The sequence below is a fragment of the Grampus griseus genome (assembly GCF_964374135.1).
Source record: "Grampus griseus genome assembly, chromosome: 4".
NCBI classification, from domain to species: domain Eukaryota; kingdom Metazoa; phylum Chordata; class Mammalia; order Artiodactyla; family Delphinidae; genus Grampus; species Grampus griseus.
In genome coordinates, this window is record NC_138997.1 from 96,866,580 (window position 1) to 96,880,927 (window position 14,348).

General features: G+C 38.0%; 1 protein-coding gene across 2 annotated transcripts in view; it reads left to right on the forward strand.

Annotated features, from left to right (window-relative positions):
* Window positions 1-14,348, forward strand: part of KCNIP4 (potassium voltage-gated channel interacting protein 4) — a gene marked incomplete at its 5' end in the record, with an annotated part of 525,330 nt that overhangs the window by 497,917 nt on the left and 13,065 nt on the right. For both annotated transcript variants that reach the window (XM_082653963.1, XM_082653962.1), the window contains one exon: window positions 735-805. In XM_082653963.1, the coding sequence (XP_082510089.1) occupies window positions 735-805 (71 nt within the window). The remainder of the gene's footprint in view (window positions 1-734; window positions 806-14,348) is intronic.

Below are 14,348 nucleotides of genomic sequence, written 5' to 3' on the forward strand. Positions count from 1 at the left end.
CATTGCCCAGAGCCTCTAATCCCATCCAGGACCCAGGCAAAGCAGGAGCTCCTCACTGCTTTCAACTGGGAACCTTTAGGACCACACAATCCACTTTCAACATGGCCTCAGAAACTTCCCAAATCACCCTGGTTTCCACTTCAGCAGGCAGCCTTACTGGCTATGGGCTAGCTTAGCTTTTTGGTCAGAAAGACCTAAGTTATATTCCACTCTACTCCATATGGACTGTGTGACTTTGGGCAAGTTTCTCAACTTCTCTGAGTCCTGATATCCTTATCTGGGTTGTAAAATGATGAACAAACTAATAATAACAACACCAATAATAGCAATTCATCTGTGCCTCATTATTAGTATTTTTATTATTTTACTTCTTCTAGAGATAGTCCCTGCCAAGCACTATGCGATTTCCAGATGCATCTTGTTAATCCTCACACCCACCTATGGTAACATTACTCATCCCAGGGTCAGTAACATCACCTAAGTCTCCCATGTGTTCAGAGCATTTCCAGCCAGAAACTTAGAGAGCTTCTGTCACCAATGGCCTCTGTAGGTAACTCACACCTATGAATCTCAAATTACAATCCTCTATGGAGAGAAGGTGGGCAGCTGAGAAGAAAGCACAAGTCAAAGGAGGTAGAGTAGATTTTCCTAGATAGAAAGAGGCTTGGGACATGCTATACAAATCCTTTGTAGGATAAAAATGCTAACTTATTATTTTATTTTCAACATTTCAGACTCTACCACATACGCACATTTTCTGTTCAATGCATTTGATACGGACCACAATGGAGCTGTAAGTTTTGAGGTAAGTCTTAGATTTTTTTTTTTTTTTTAATATGCTTTGACTTTAGACACATTGAAAGGGGTTTAGTGCTTCTAAGGTGAAAATTTGAGTTTGGTGATGTAATTTTTTTTTTTCTTTTTGAGCCTTTTATTCCATTATTATTATTATTGTAATAAGAACATTCAACAAGAGTAGGCATCCTTGCCCTGCTCCTAATCCTAGAAGGAAAGGTTTCTAGTTTTCTCCATTGAAAGGTTTCTGTTTTTCTCCACTGAGTGTGATGTTAGCTATGGCCTTTTCATGTATGGCCTTTATTATGTAGAGATACTTTCCTTCTATTCCTAGTTGACAGTATATATCATGAAAGGGTATTGAATTTGTCAATAGATGCTTTTTCTGCATCTATTGAGATGATCATATGATTTGTACCCTTAATTCTGTCAGTGTGGTGTATCACATTAATTGATTTTCATATGTTGATTCAGCTTTCCATCCCAGGGATAAATTCTACTTGGTCATGGTGCATGATCTTTTTAATGTGCTGTTGGATTTGGTTTACTAGTGTTTTGTTGAGGATTTTTGCATCTGTGTTTATCAGGAATATTGGCCTGTAGTTTTCTTGTGATGTCTTTGTCTGGCTTTGGCACCAGGGTAATGCTGACCTCATTTGGAAGTATTCCTTCCACATCAATTCTTTGAAAGAGTTTGAAAAGCATTGGTGTTAGTTCTTTGAATGTTTGGAAGAATTCACCAGTGAAGACATCTGCTGCTGGGCTTTTCTTTGTTGGGAGGTTTTTGATTACTGAGTCAATCTCCTAGTTATAGGTCTGTTCAGACTTTCTATTTCTTCATGATTCAATCTTGGTAAGTTGTGTGTGTGTATCTAGGAATTTATCCACTTTTTCTTTAAGTTATCCAATCTGTGGGCACAGAATTTTTCATAGTAGTCTCTTATTATTCTCTTTATTTCTGTAACATCAGTTACAATATTTCCTCTTTCAGTTCTGATTTATTTATTTATTTGAGTCTTCTCTCTTTTTTTCTTAGTCCAGCTAAGGGTTTGTCAATGTTGTCTATCTTTTCAAAACACCGACTCTTGGTTTCATTGATTTTTTTTCTATTGTTTTTCTATTCTCTATTTTATTTATTTCTGCTCTAATTTTTGTTATTTCCTCTTTCTAATTTAAGCTTAGTTTGTGCTTTCTCTGTCTCTTTGAGGGATAAAGTTACATTGCTTATTTGAGACATCTCTCCTTTTTTTAATGTAGGCATCTATTGTTATAAACTTCTCTCTTAGTACTGCCTGATAATTTTTGAGGAGAGGAAAGAAAAAGCCTAAGAACAGTTACTTTCCCTCATTGTATTGTCAAGAAGCTGCTCTTATCTTTCAAAATAAGTGCGAATGACAGCACACAGTGAGTTTGCTTTCTAGTACTTTCTATGTGTTTATACAAGAAAAGTGCATTTTCCCAACTGCATGACAGCAAACCCAGAAAGCAAACAATTTAATTAGTATTTACTGGCATCCACTGTGGGCCTGTTACTGTGGTAGGCCTTGGAAATACAAAGCTGATAAAAACCCTGCTCTCGAAGGTCCGTAAGTGAGAGATAGAAGAAAGAAATTAAGTATAACAAAATGCTACATTCACCACACTGACAATTTTATAAGGAAATCCCTTTTCAAATTATGTACTTCAAGTGATTTGTATTTAATTTTGTTCATAAAATACTACATGTAAGCATCAGTAAGATGAAATATGTCCTGAGTATTCACATAGCTAAATACATTATTTATTTATAATAGAATAATAATAAATAAAATATATTTTATTTATATTTATTTATATATTTATTACATTTACTTATATATTATGTATTATTTTGTTTTATTATGTATATTTTATTTATATTACATGGGTAGAATGTGTAAATCATCTATTTGCTTATATTCTGAATGGCTGTGCTTTGTCTCTAGCGAGTAACATTATTATCACTCTTTAATATATGTGTGATATTGTGATTTATAATAAGAAATATATATCCAAGAAAAGAAATATATATTTGGTCTTAGTCCCCAGTTTCTGACAAAGAACTCCTAAAACATTGGGTTTTAAGTGAGGAGAACAACAAAGATGTCTTTTGTTATGTTAATGAGGTGAATTTTGAACCTCAGCTAGAGGTGGGGGCTGGTTGCCAGGAGAACCAACCACTTGATTATAGAGAGTTGGAACTTTCAGTCCCTCCGTCCTGTCCTCCTGAGAGGGGAGAGGAGCTAGAGACTGAGTTCAGTCACCAATGGCCGATGATTTAATTAATCATGCCTCTGTAATGAAGCCTCCTTAAAAACCCAAAAGGACAGGATTCAGAGAGCTTCCCAGTTGGTGAACACCTGGAGATTTCGGGAGAGCTGGGGGCTCTGAGAGGGCATGGAAGCTCAAGCCCTTTCCCCATGCCTTGCTCTGTGCATCTCTTCCACTTGGATGTTGCTGAGATATATCCTCTTACAAAAAACAAGTAATCTAGTAAGTAAATGTTTCCCTGAGTTCTGTGAGCTGCTCTAGCAAAGTCATTGAACCCTAGAAAAGGTTTGTTGGAACCTCCAATATGTAACCCATTGGTCAGAAGCACAGGTGACAACCTATACTTGCAAGTAGCATCTGAAGCTGGGGGCTGGGAGGGGGCAATGATGTAGTATCTGGCTCTGTCTCCAGGTAGGAAGTATCAGCGTTAAGTTCAATTATAAGACACATATCTGGTGTTGGAGATAACTTGATGGTGTGAGGAAATCCCCACTCACACACTGGAATTGGGGGCAGAATTGTCACTGTTTATAATGGGAACCAGATAACTTAGAGGGTATGCATATTTAGGATTGGGAAGGGTGCATCTTACACATGAGCAGAAATTTCAGTGAGTGCCAGGATAAAGGAAAGCAGATGATGGTGTGGAATCAACAAGGAAGGGCACTGGTGGGGCTGTATCAGGGAAGCCTGTCCATGGACTTGATGAACTAGGTCTGAAGGACAAGCCGGAGATGCTCAAGAGACTAATGGCTCAGGATGGGAAGCAGTGGGAGTGAGGCAGAGGCCTGGGAATGAAGAGAAAGCATTTGTAAACCACCTAGAAGGTGGAATACAAAAGAGGAGGGTGACAGGAAAGCTGTGTAAGGAGGCGGAGGACAGATCCTCACACATCTGAGGCAGGATGCTAAAGAGGCTGAATTATCTTGCAGGAGGTGAGGCGCCCTTGGAGAATTTTCAGCGGGGAAGTTAAGGTATCAGGGCTGTGTTCCTAGAAACAAGTCCATTTAGCAGCTATTTATCCAAGGGTCCAGAGAGGAGCTGATGTCAGCCCGAACTACATTTAAGGCATTGGAGAGGAGGAGACAAGTTCAAGAGATATTAAAATTAAATTGGTAGACTTACATTTCAACGCTTTGTGGAGTCAGGATGACAAAAGGGAGGTGCAGCCTGCTGAGAGGTCATTCAGTTTGGCCCTGGGGCAGAGTGACCAGGGCAGCAAAGTGCTTCCTCATACATCCTAGATGCTCATAGAGATTGAGCGCTACTAAAATGAAGATTCTGGGCCAGGAAACTCAATGTGTCATCTCACAACTTAACCAAGAAATATCACCGGGAAAATAGGAGGAGAAGCTGGCAGTGGTCAAGGCGAGGGCAGTTGGGTCGACTCCGATGTGGCAGCAGCAGTTAGTGGGGAAGACGTGAGATTGTCATAGGTACCAGTCCCCTGTAACGTTTCTTCCGATTTGGCAGCCTATGAACAATATCGTATTAGTGTCTGCTGCACTTTACCAACAAGATTAATTCCAGCACCGGCCTTAGTTTAGCCATAACATAAAAGTCAAACATCCCAGTTCACCTAATACAATCTTTCATAGCTAGTTTGAGTAAGACAAAGACTGCTAGTGATTTCATTACTTGAACTTACTTAATGTATCAGAAACGTTCCATCAATTACTTGTAGCACATTGTATCCAATTTCACATGTAAATTTAGTCTGGTGTTAATGATATGGAACCATGCATAATGTCACTATTGTAATACGTAACATTCGTCACAGTAATTGTGATGAATGCTGGTTAAAATTTGGGAAATTAGTTATAATGGCTATATACTATAAGCATGTTGGTAAAAAAACTTTTCTTTAAAGACAAACCAATGGTTAAATTAATAAATGTTAAATCAAAATTAAAACTAAGTTATTGTAGTTATGTTTCTAAATTGATTACCTACCTGAAAAGTCTCTAGAAAACAGAGATGATTAGGCAATGAACATATTTGGGGTAACAATAGCATCTTGAGAGGCACAGCAGAGACCATCCTGATTCTGAGATAAAGGGAAATGGAAGTTTCCTACTTAATTTGCTTAATTCCAAAGGGTAGAGTGAGTAAGACAGGAGGGGCCCTGGATCCAGATATTACTGGATCTAAAACCCCTTCACCACCAAGTGGCTGTGAGACCCTGGGCTGAGTAGTTCAACCCTCTGGGCTTAGTGTTCATCTCTGCGAATCATCAGCAAGCAAAGCTACTTCATAGGGTAAAGGAAGGATGACAAAGTGATGTCAGTTAGGGGCTTGGCTGAGTACCCAGCACCAAATATGTCCTCAGTATTTATTAGATGTTAACCACAGTGGTTTCTACAAGGGAGATATTTCTTTTTTCTTTTTCTTTTTTTTAACATCTTTATTGGGGTATAATTGCTTTACAATGGTGTGTTAGTTTCTGCTTTATAACAAAGTGAATCAGTTATACATATACATATGTCCCATATCTCTTACCTCTTGCGTCTCCTTCCCTCCCACCCTCCCTCTCCCACCCCTCCAGGCGGTCACAAAGCACTGAGCCAATATCCCTGTGCCATGCGGCTGCTTCCCACTAGCTATCTACCTTACTTTTGTTAGTGTATATATGTCCATGCCTCTCTCTCGCCCTGTCACAGCTCACCCTTCCCCCTCCCCATATCCTCAAGTCCGTTCTCCAGTAGGTCTGTGTTTTTATTCCTGTCTTACCCCTAGGTTCTTCATGACATTTTTTTTTCTTAAATTTCATATATATGTGTTAGCATATGGTATTTGTCTTTTTCTTTCTGACTTACTTCACTCTGTATGACAGACTCTAGGTCTATCCACCTCATTTCAGATAGCTCAATTTCGTTTCTTTTTATAGCTGAGTAATATTGCATTGTATATATGTGCCACGTCTTCTTTATCCATTCATCTTATGATGGGCACTTAGGTTGTTTCCATCTCTGGGCTATTGTAAATAGAGCTGCAATGAATATTTTGGTACATGACTCTTTTTGAATTTTGGTTCTCTCAGGGTATATGCCCAGTACTGGGATTGCTGGGTCATATGGTAGTTCTATTTGTAGTTTTTTAAGGAACCTCCATACTGTTCTCCATAGTGGCTGCACCAATTCACATTCCCACCAGCAGTGCAAGAGTGTTCCCTTTTCTCCACACCCTCTCCAGCATTTATTGTTTCTAGATTTTTTGATGATGGCCATTCTGACTGGTGTGAGATGATATCTCATTGTAGTTTTGATTTGCATTTTTCTAATGATTAATGATGTTGAGCATTCTTTCATGTGTTTGTTGGCAGTCTGTATATCTTCTTTGGAGAAATGTCTATTTAGGTCTTCTGCCCATTTTTGGATTGGGTTGTTTGTTTTTTTGTTATTGAGCTGCATGAGCTGCTTATAAATTTTTGAGATTAATCCTTTGTCAGTTGCTTCATTTGCAAATATTTTCTCCCATTCTGAGGGTTGTCTTTTGGTCTTGTTTATGGTTTCCTTTGCTGTGCAAAAGCTTTGAAGTTTCATTAGGTCCCATTTGATTATTTTTGTTTTTATTTCCATTTCTCTAGGAGGTGGGTCAGAAAGGATCTTGCTGTGATTTATGTCATAGAGTGTTCTACCTGTTTTCCTCTAAGAGTTTGATAGTTTCTGGCCTTACATTTAGGTCTTTAATCCATTTTGAGCTTATTTTTGTGTATGGTGTTAGGGAGTGATCTAATCTCATACTTTTACTTGTATCTGTCCAGTTTTCCCAGCACCACTTATTGAAGAGGCTGTCCTTTCTCCACTGTACATTCCTTCCTCCTTTATCAAAGATAAGTTGTCCATATGTGCGTGGGTTTATCTCTGGGCTTTCTATCCTGTTCCATTGATCTATCTTTCTGTTTTTGTGCCAGTACCATACTGTCTTGATTACTATAGCTTTGTAGTATAGTCTGAAGTCAGGGCGCCTGATTCCTCCAACTCCATTTTTCGTTCTCACTATTGCTTTGGCTATTCGGGGTCTTTTGTGTTTCCATACAAATTGTGAAATTTTTTCTTCTAGTTCTGTGAAAAATGCCAGTGGTAGTTTGATAGGGATTGCATTGAATCTATAGATTGCTTTGGGTAGTAGAGTCATTTTCTCAGTGTTGATTCTTCCAATCCAAGAACATTGTATATCTCTCCATCTATTTGTATCATCTTTAATTTCTTTCATCAGTGTCTTATAATTTTCTGCATACAGGTCTTTTGTCTCCTTAGGTAGGTTTATTCCTAGATATTTTATTCTTTTTGTTGCAATGGTAAATAGGAGTGTTTTCTTGATTTTACTTTCAGATTTTTCATCATTAGTATATAGGAATGCCAGAGATTTCTGTGCATTAATTTTGTATCCTGCTACTTTATCAAATTCATTGATTAGCTCTAGTAGTTTTCTGGTAGCATCTTTAGGATTCTCTATGTATAGTATCATATCATCTGCAAACAGTGACAACTTTACTTCTTCTTTTCCGATTTGGATTCCTTTTATTTCTTTTTCTTCTCTGATTGCTGTGGCTAAAACTTCCAAAACTATGTTGAATAAGAGTGGTGAGAGTGGGCAACCTTGTCTTGTTCCTGATCTTAGTGGAAATGTTTTCAGTTTTTCACCATTGAGGATGATGTTGACTGTGGGCTTGTCATATATGGCCTTTATTATGTTGAGGAAAGTTCCCTCTATGCCTACTTTCTGGAGGGTTTTTACCGTAAATGGGTGTTGAATTTTGTCAAAAGCTTTCTCTGCATCTATTGAGATGATCATATGGTTTTTCTCCTTCAGTTTGTTAATATGATTTATCACATTGATAGATTTGAAGAATCCTTGCATTCCTGGAATAAACCCCACTTGATCATGGTGTATGATCCTTTTAATGTGCTGTTGGATTCTGTTTGCTAGTATTTTGTTGAGGATTTTTGCATCTATGTTCATCAGTGATATTGGCCTGTAGTTTTCTTTCTTTGTGACATCCTTGTCTGGTTTTGGTATCAAGGTGATGGTGGCCTTGTAGAAGGAATTTGGGAGTGTTCCTCCCTCTGCTATATTTTGGAAGAGTTTGAGAAGGATAGGTGTTAGCTCTTCTCTAAATGTCTGATAGGATTCGCTTGTGAAGCCATCTGGTCCTGGGCTTTTGTTTGTTGGAAGATTTTTAATCACAGTTTCAATTTCAGTGCTTGTGATTGGTCTGTTCATATTTTCTATTTCTTCCTGATTCAGTCTTGGCAGGTTGTGCATTTCTAAGAATTTCTCCATTTCTTCCAGATTGTCCATTTTATTGGCATAGAGTTGCTTGTAATAATCTCTCATGATCTTTTTTATTTCTGCAGTGTCAGTTGTTACTTCTCCTTTTTCATTTCTAATTCTATTGATTTGAGTCTTCTCCCTTTTTTTCTTGATGAGTCTGGCTAGTGGTTTATCTATTTTGTTTATCTTCTCAAAGAACCAGCTTTTAGTTTTATTGATCTTTGCTATTGTTTCCTTCATTTCTTTTTCATTTATTTCTGATCTGATTTTTATGATTTCTTTCCTTCTGCTAGCTTTGGGATTTTTTTGTTCTTCTTTCTCTAATTGCTTGAGGTGCATGGTTAGGTTGTTTATTCGAGATGTTTCCTGCTTCTTAAGGTGGGCTTGTATTGCTATAAACTTCCCCCTACAAGGCAGATTTTTCTAATGAAGCCAGTTAAGAATGACATTGGTCATCTTATTACATAGTGATCTTATAACACTGAAAACATTCAAGCACAGGCCAGATGATTGCTCTGTGATGCTGTGAAAGATTGCTCTGCATCTGATTATAAAACAAGCACTTAATGTGTGTCAATCACTGTACTAAGTGTGTAAAAATAACATTAACAATAGTAATAGCTACACACAATAATACCAGCTGACCTTTGTTTAGCACTCATTATGAGTCAGGCTTTGGGCTGAATGAATTACATATAGTAACTTGTCATTTTAGCTAGAAAGTAGGAGAGCCAGGATTCAAACCCAAGCAGTCTGGCCCAGAATGCATCTCTGAGCAACTGTGCTATCCTGCCAGTGAGGAATATGTAGGTCCCCAGTCCCTCATCTGAAATCCTTGGAGTCAGCTGAGTTTCATTCAGAGTCTTGCAGATTTTACAAACGTAATGCTGTGCCTATACTCTATATTATTTAATGTCTCCTGCAGGGTCTGCAGTATGCTATAATCAAGGGTGTAACATTTGTTCAGTAAAACTCTGATAAACAATAAATATGGCAGAGAGCACTACTGATCCAATGTCCATGTGCTTTGCTCTATGATCACATGATTAGGCCGTATTCCCAGCCTCTCCTGCAGCTAGGTGGCACCAGGACTGAGTTTTGACCACTGGGAGATTAGTGGAAGTGACCACATCTCCTTCCTCTGTCTTCCCATCTATGGAGACTGTGAGGTTACATATTTCAGTTTGCCTTCCAGCAAAGTAGGAGGAGGCTGGATCTCTGCATGACTACATGGAACGGAACCCCATCCCCACTCGTATTTCACTGTGTGTGAGTGGTAAATAAGCTTATACTGTGTCAAGCTACTACGATTTGCAAGTATTAAAATAGCTTTTAATGTCTTCTCATTAATGTGATCGATGGATAGATAATGGATAGTAGATGATAAAGGATAGAGATGATAGATATAGATAGATAATAGATAGATAGATAGATAGATATTAGAATACTTTCATGCCATTTCAGTTCAGGTTTTGGCATCAAATGAGTTTTGGCACCAAAATTCACCACCTCCCCTGTCTTCCCGGTAAAGGTTTTTCTTTTTCAGTTTACAAAAGCATTTTTGGATGGGGGTGGTAAGTTGCAGATAAAAAATAAAGGACCTGTATTACTTGCCACGTATTAGAGATGAGGAATTACAAACTTAGGTTAAGTGACTTGTCCAAAGTCATATAGTTAGTAAATGGCAGAACCAGGATTGAACCCCAGCTCTACCTAAGTCTCTAAAACCTATTGGTTTTAACCAGGGGTCATCAAACTTTTCTGTAAAGGACCAAACTCTAAATATTTTTGGCTTTGCAGGCCATATAGTCTTCATTCTACCAACTCAGTTCTGCTGTTGTAGACAAAAGCAACCACAGACAAATCCGAAATAAGTGACCATGGCTGTGTTTCAATAAAGCTTTATTAACAAAAACACATGGTGGGCCGTATTTGAGCCCTGGACCATAGTTTTCCAACCCCTACTCTTAACCCTCACAATAGATTGCCTCCTGCAGAGGGAGATACTGAGGCACTATGTTTGCTGGAAGACATCTGAGATGGTCTTCTATGATTTGATTACTGAGTATTATCACCAATGTTTACAATTACCACTCAGTAATTCATCCCACGCAGTGATTACTGAATGACCCAATTGCTGACTGCAAAAGCAACCCTGAACTTTTACCACCATTTCAATAGTTACCTTTTCTAGAATATTACCATCAAAGCAGTGCACTCCTCTGAGCACATCCCTAATGGCAAGTTTACTTGAACTGTTGAGTCTGAAAATGTATTTTTCCTTTGGAACAATTCTGGAATAGCTATCCCTGCTTACTACAGGTAACTGACGATTGACAGCAGGACTGCCGCAGTCCAGAGCTTTAAGAAAACACCATTCACTGACAATTCAATTATGACAGAATGAAATGTGAGTGGTACCCTGGGAGGCATTATAAACCCCCCAAAATAATCCCTTTGTCATTCACAGTGATGAGAAAAAATGGGTTTTTTCTCCCCAAATATCAATTATGGTTACAGGAAAACTTTCCTTCTAGGATGAGTCATTTCTGTCAAGTAAAATAGCTATTTTCTTTTCAGATGTCAGGCATCAAGGGGAATTATTTAGGCAATGTTACCAATAGGTATAGAATTCCATTTTGTTAGATTAAATCATTAAGTTTTATTATATCTCTCAACACACACACACACACACACACACACACACACTTACACATCCTGTCCACATAATTCTCCTCTTCTTTTCTTGTGCCCATTCCAGGAGCTTTGCTCTTTGGCGAAGTAAAGGGAAAGGTAGCTGAGATGTCCTTTCATTTCGTTCCTTCATTTAACAAATATTTTTTTGGACTTCCCTGCAGGGCCAGTGGTTAAGACAACGTGCTTCCACTGCGGGGGTGCGGTTTCAATCCCTGGTCTGGGAACTAAGATCCCATATGCAGCACAGGGTGGCAAAAAAAAAAAAAATATATATATATATATATATATATATATTCAACGTGCTGGGGATACAACAGTGAACAAAAGACACAAATTTTTGTCCTTATGGAGCTGACATTCCCCCATTTTCATGACTAATTTTTGTAGAATCCAACAATTCTTGCCATAAAGGTTCTTCAACCTGGGCCTCACCCATGCATTTCTATTGATTCCCAAGGACTGTGGCCATGCTGCATGTGTCCTAGTTTTTGCTTGTCACCCTGTCCTTCTGGCCTGCTCTGTCCTTAAAGTCTTTGTGGGGTATCCAGCTCCTCCAGCCATGGCTGCCCTTGTCCACATTCCTGTGGCCCCCAAGGGCAAGTTCTTTGAATCCCTCTTATCATACACTGAAATGTTTAATGAAAGTTGGGGTAGCAGAAGATTATTACAAGAGGGACAAGAGAAAAAGCATCCAATAAATATCTCTATCTGCTTCAAAAGTCTGAAGGTCAGGTCCCTCTTTTTATAAATCATCTTTTAAATAAACTTTTTATTTTAGACCAGTTTTACATTTACAGAAAAACTGCAAAGATAGTACAGAGAGTTCCCATACACCTCACACCCAGTTTCCTGTTATTCACATCACGCATTAATATGGTAAACTTGTTACAATTAATGAACTAATGTTGATACACTATTATTAACTAAAGTCCATGCTTTATTCCGATTTTCTTAGTTTTTACCAAAAGCCTTTCTTCTGTTCCAGAATTCTATTAGGATCTTACATTACCTTCACTCACCATGTCCCCTTAAGCTCCTTTTGGCTGTGACAGTTTCTCAAATTGTCCTTGTTTTGATAACCTTGACAGTTTTGAGGAGTTTTGGTCAGGTGTTTTGCAGAATGTCCCTCAGTTGGGATTTGTTTGATGTTTTTTCTCATGATTGGAATAGGGATATGTGTTTTGAGGAGGAAGACCACAGAGGTAAGGTGCTTTTATTATTACGTAACAAGAGTCCATAGTATCAACATGATTTATGACCGTTTGATGTAAAACTTGATCACCTGGTTGAAGTAGTGCTGGTAATTTCTTTACTGTAAAGTTATGCTTTTATCCCTCTTTCCAAACCATACTCTTTGGAAGGAAGTTATACACAGATCACACTTACAGATTGGGAGTTATGCTCCGACTCCTTAAGGGTAGAGTGTACACATAGTTGATTTGGAATTCTTCTCCTCCAAAGAAGAGAAGGATTCGTCTCTTCTCCTCCATTTATGAATGTATTCCACCAGTGATTCATATCGGTGTGGACAAATGGACATATATTTTATACTTGAGTTATAGTTCAATATTTTATCTTTTTGCTTAAATTGTTCCAGCTGGGCCACTGGAAGCTCTTGCAGTTGGCTTCAACATGGCCCCATCATTGTGGTTGTTTATTTTTTTGTTTTGTTTTGTTTCTTTCTTTGCTCATTCCTTACTTTTGGACACTACAAGATGCTCCAGCCTCATCTTCTATTTTTTCTGACCCGGTCCTAGAATTTTTCAGTCTCCTCTTTTAACACTCCAATCTCCAAGGAGGTGCCAGAAATCTCTTCTCATCTGAAAAAGCACATGCTTGTGAGTCAGAAGGCTCGATCCAAACTCTACCACTTCTAGCTGGGATACCTGGGGCAGGTTCCTCAATCTCTCTGTGCTTGAATTTCCTCAATGTAAAATGGAAATAATAAGGATAGATAGATTAAATGTTGAATCTAAAGAGTTTAGAAAATGGTCTGGCACAATTAATATGCTCAGTAATGTTAGTGATCCTGTATAACAACTGGTCAGTCTCTCTCAGAGAACTGGTATCAATTTCTCTCTGTCTCTGTCTCTCTCTCTCTTGCTCACTCTATTTTCTTTTGTTTCCTGGGCATCTAACTGTTGGGATTCTTCTTCAGCTGATCTTATCTTCTTATTCTGTTCCTAGTCACACATGTATTCACATACTGACTCACTTTCCCTTTTTAAAAGCTGAGGCCATTTTCTAATTCATTTATCCATGTCATTTCATGGCAAGAATTATGAATTCCTGGTACCTCCAAACGTTCTGCAAATGTTATTAGTAAAATTGCAATCACTGTGAGTCACTGTTTCATATCACCGTACAATTATGTCCTATAGTATCAGAAAAAAGAGATGTAGCATTTGTTTATATCATACTTTTCTGTGTAACCACAGCCCATTGCTTCAGTTCTAGACAAAATGAGAGCCTGGGCTTTGAGTCAGAGTTCTGGGTTCAGTTTCCAGCTCTAATTCTCATTGGCTGCATCCCTTGCCTCAGTCACGTATTTTCTCTGAGCCTCCATGTTTAATATAAGGACGACAATACCTATTCGCTATGGTTATGTGAGGCTGACATAAAGTAATGCATAGAAATTGCCTAATACCAAGCCCCACACACTTATCGATAAACTGTCCTCATTACTACTAATAAATTTCAGTGTTCCCAGAGCCCTTTAACCCAGGAATTCCACATCTTTCCTTAGGAAATAAGTCAGAATGATGGGAAATAGTTGGAGAAAAGTATTTACTATAGCGTCATGTACAATAAAGAAAAATTTAAATTAATACACATATATACCAATAAGAAAGAATGGTTAAATAAATTAGAATATATTCATAAGACAAAGCAGTGTTTCACACTCGAGATTGCAGTGATTACCGGGTGGTAAAATTGATTTAGACATTAATGACAAGAGTACTAAAAAATTAATAGAAGAGAAATGGAAATAGGCTAATAACTTTAGTTTCTGGTGTATGATTTTGTGTGTGTGTGTGTGTGTATGTGTGTGTGCTTGCTTAAGTACTAGGCTGCCATTTAAATTGTAATTCTTATTGTGGTTTGGGGTCCAAAGTGTCCAAAATTCATTGTGCTAGTATTATTAGATTAGACCATATGAAACTATCATATGAAATTCTTGGCAAACATGATAAAAAATATGGGCAATTTCATACAGTTAAACCTACTTTGTAGTTATTTAAATGATGTCACAGTGAATTGTCAGTGATATTGGAAAATGCTTGTAATTT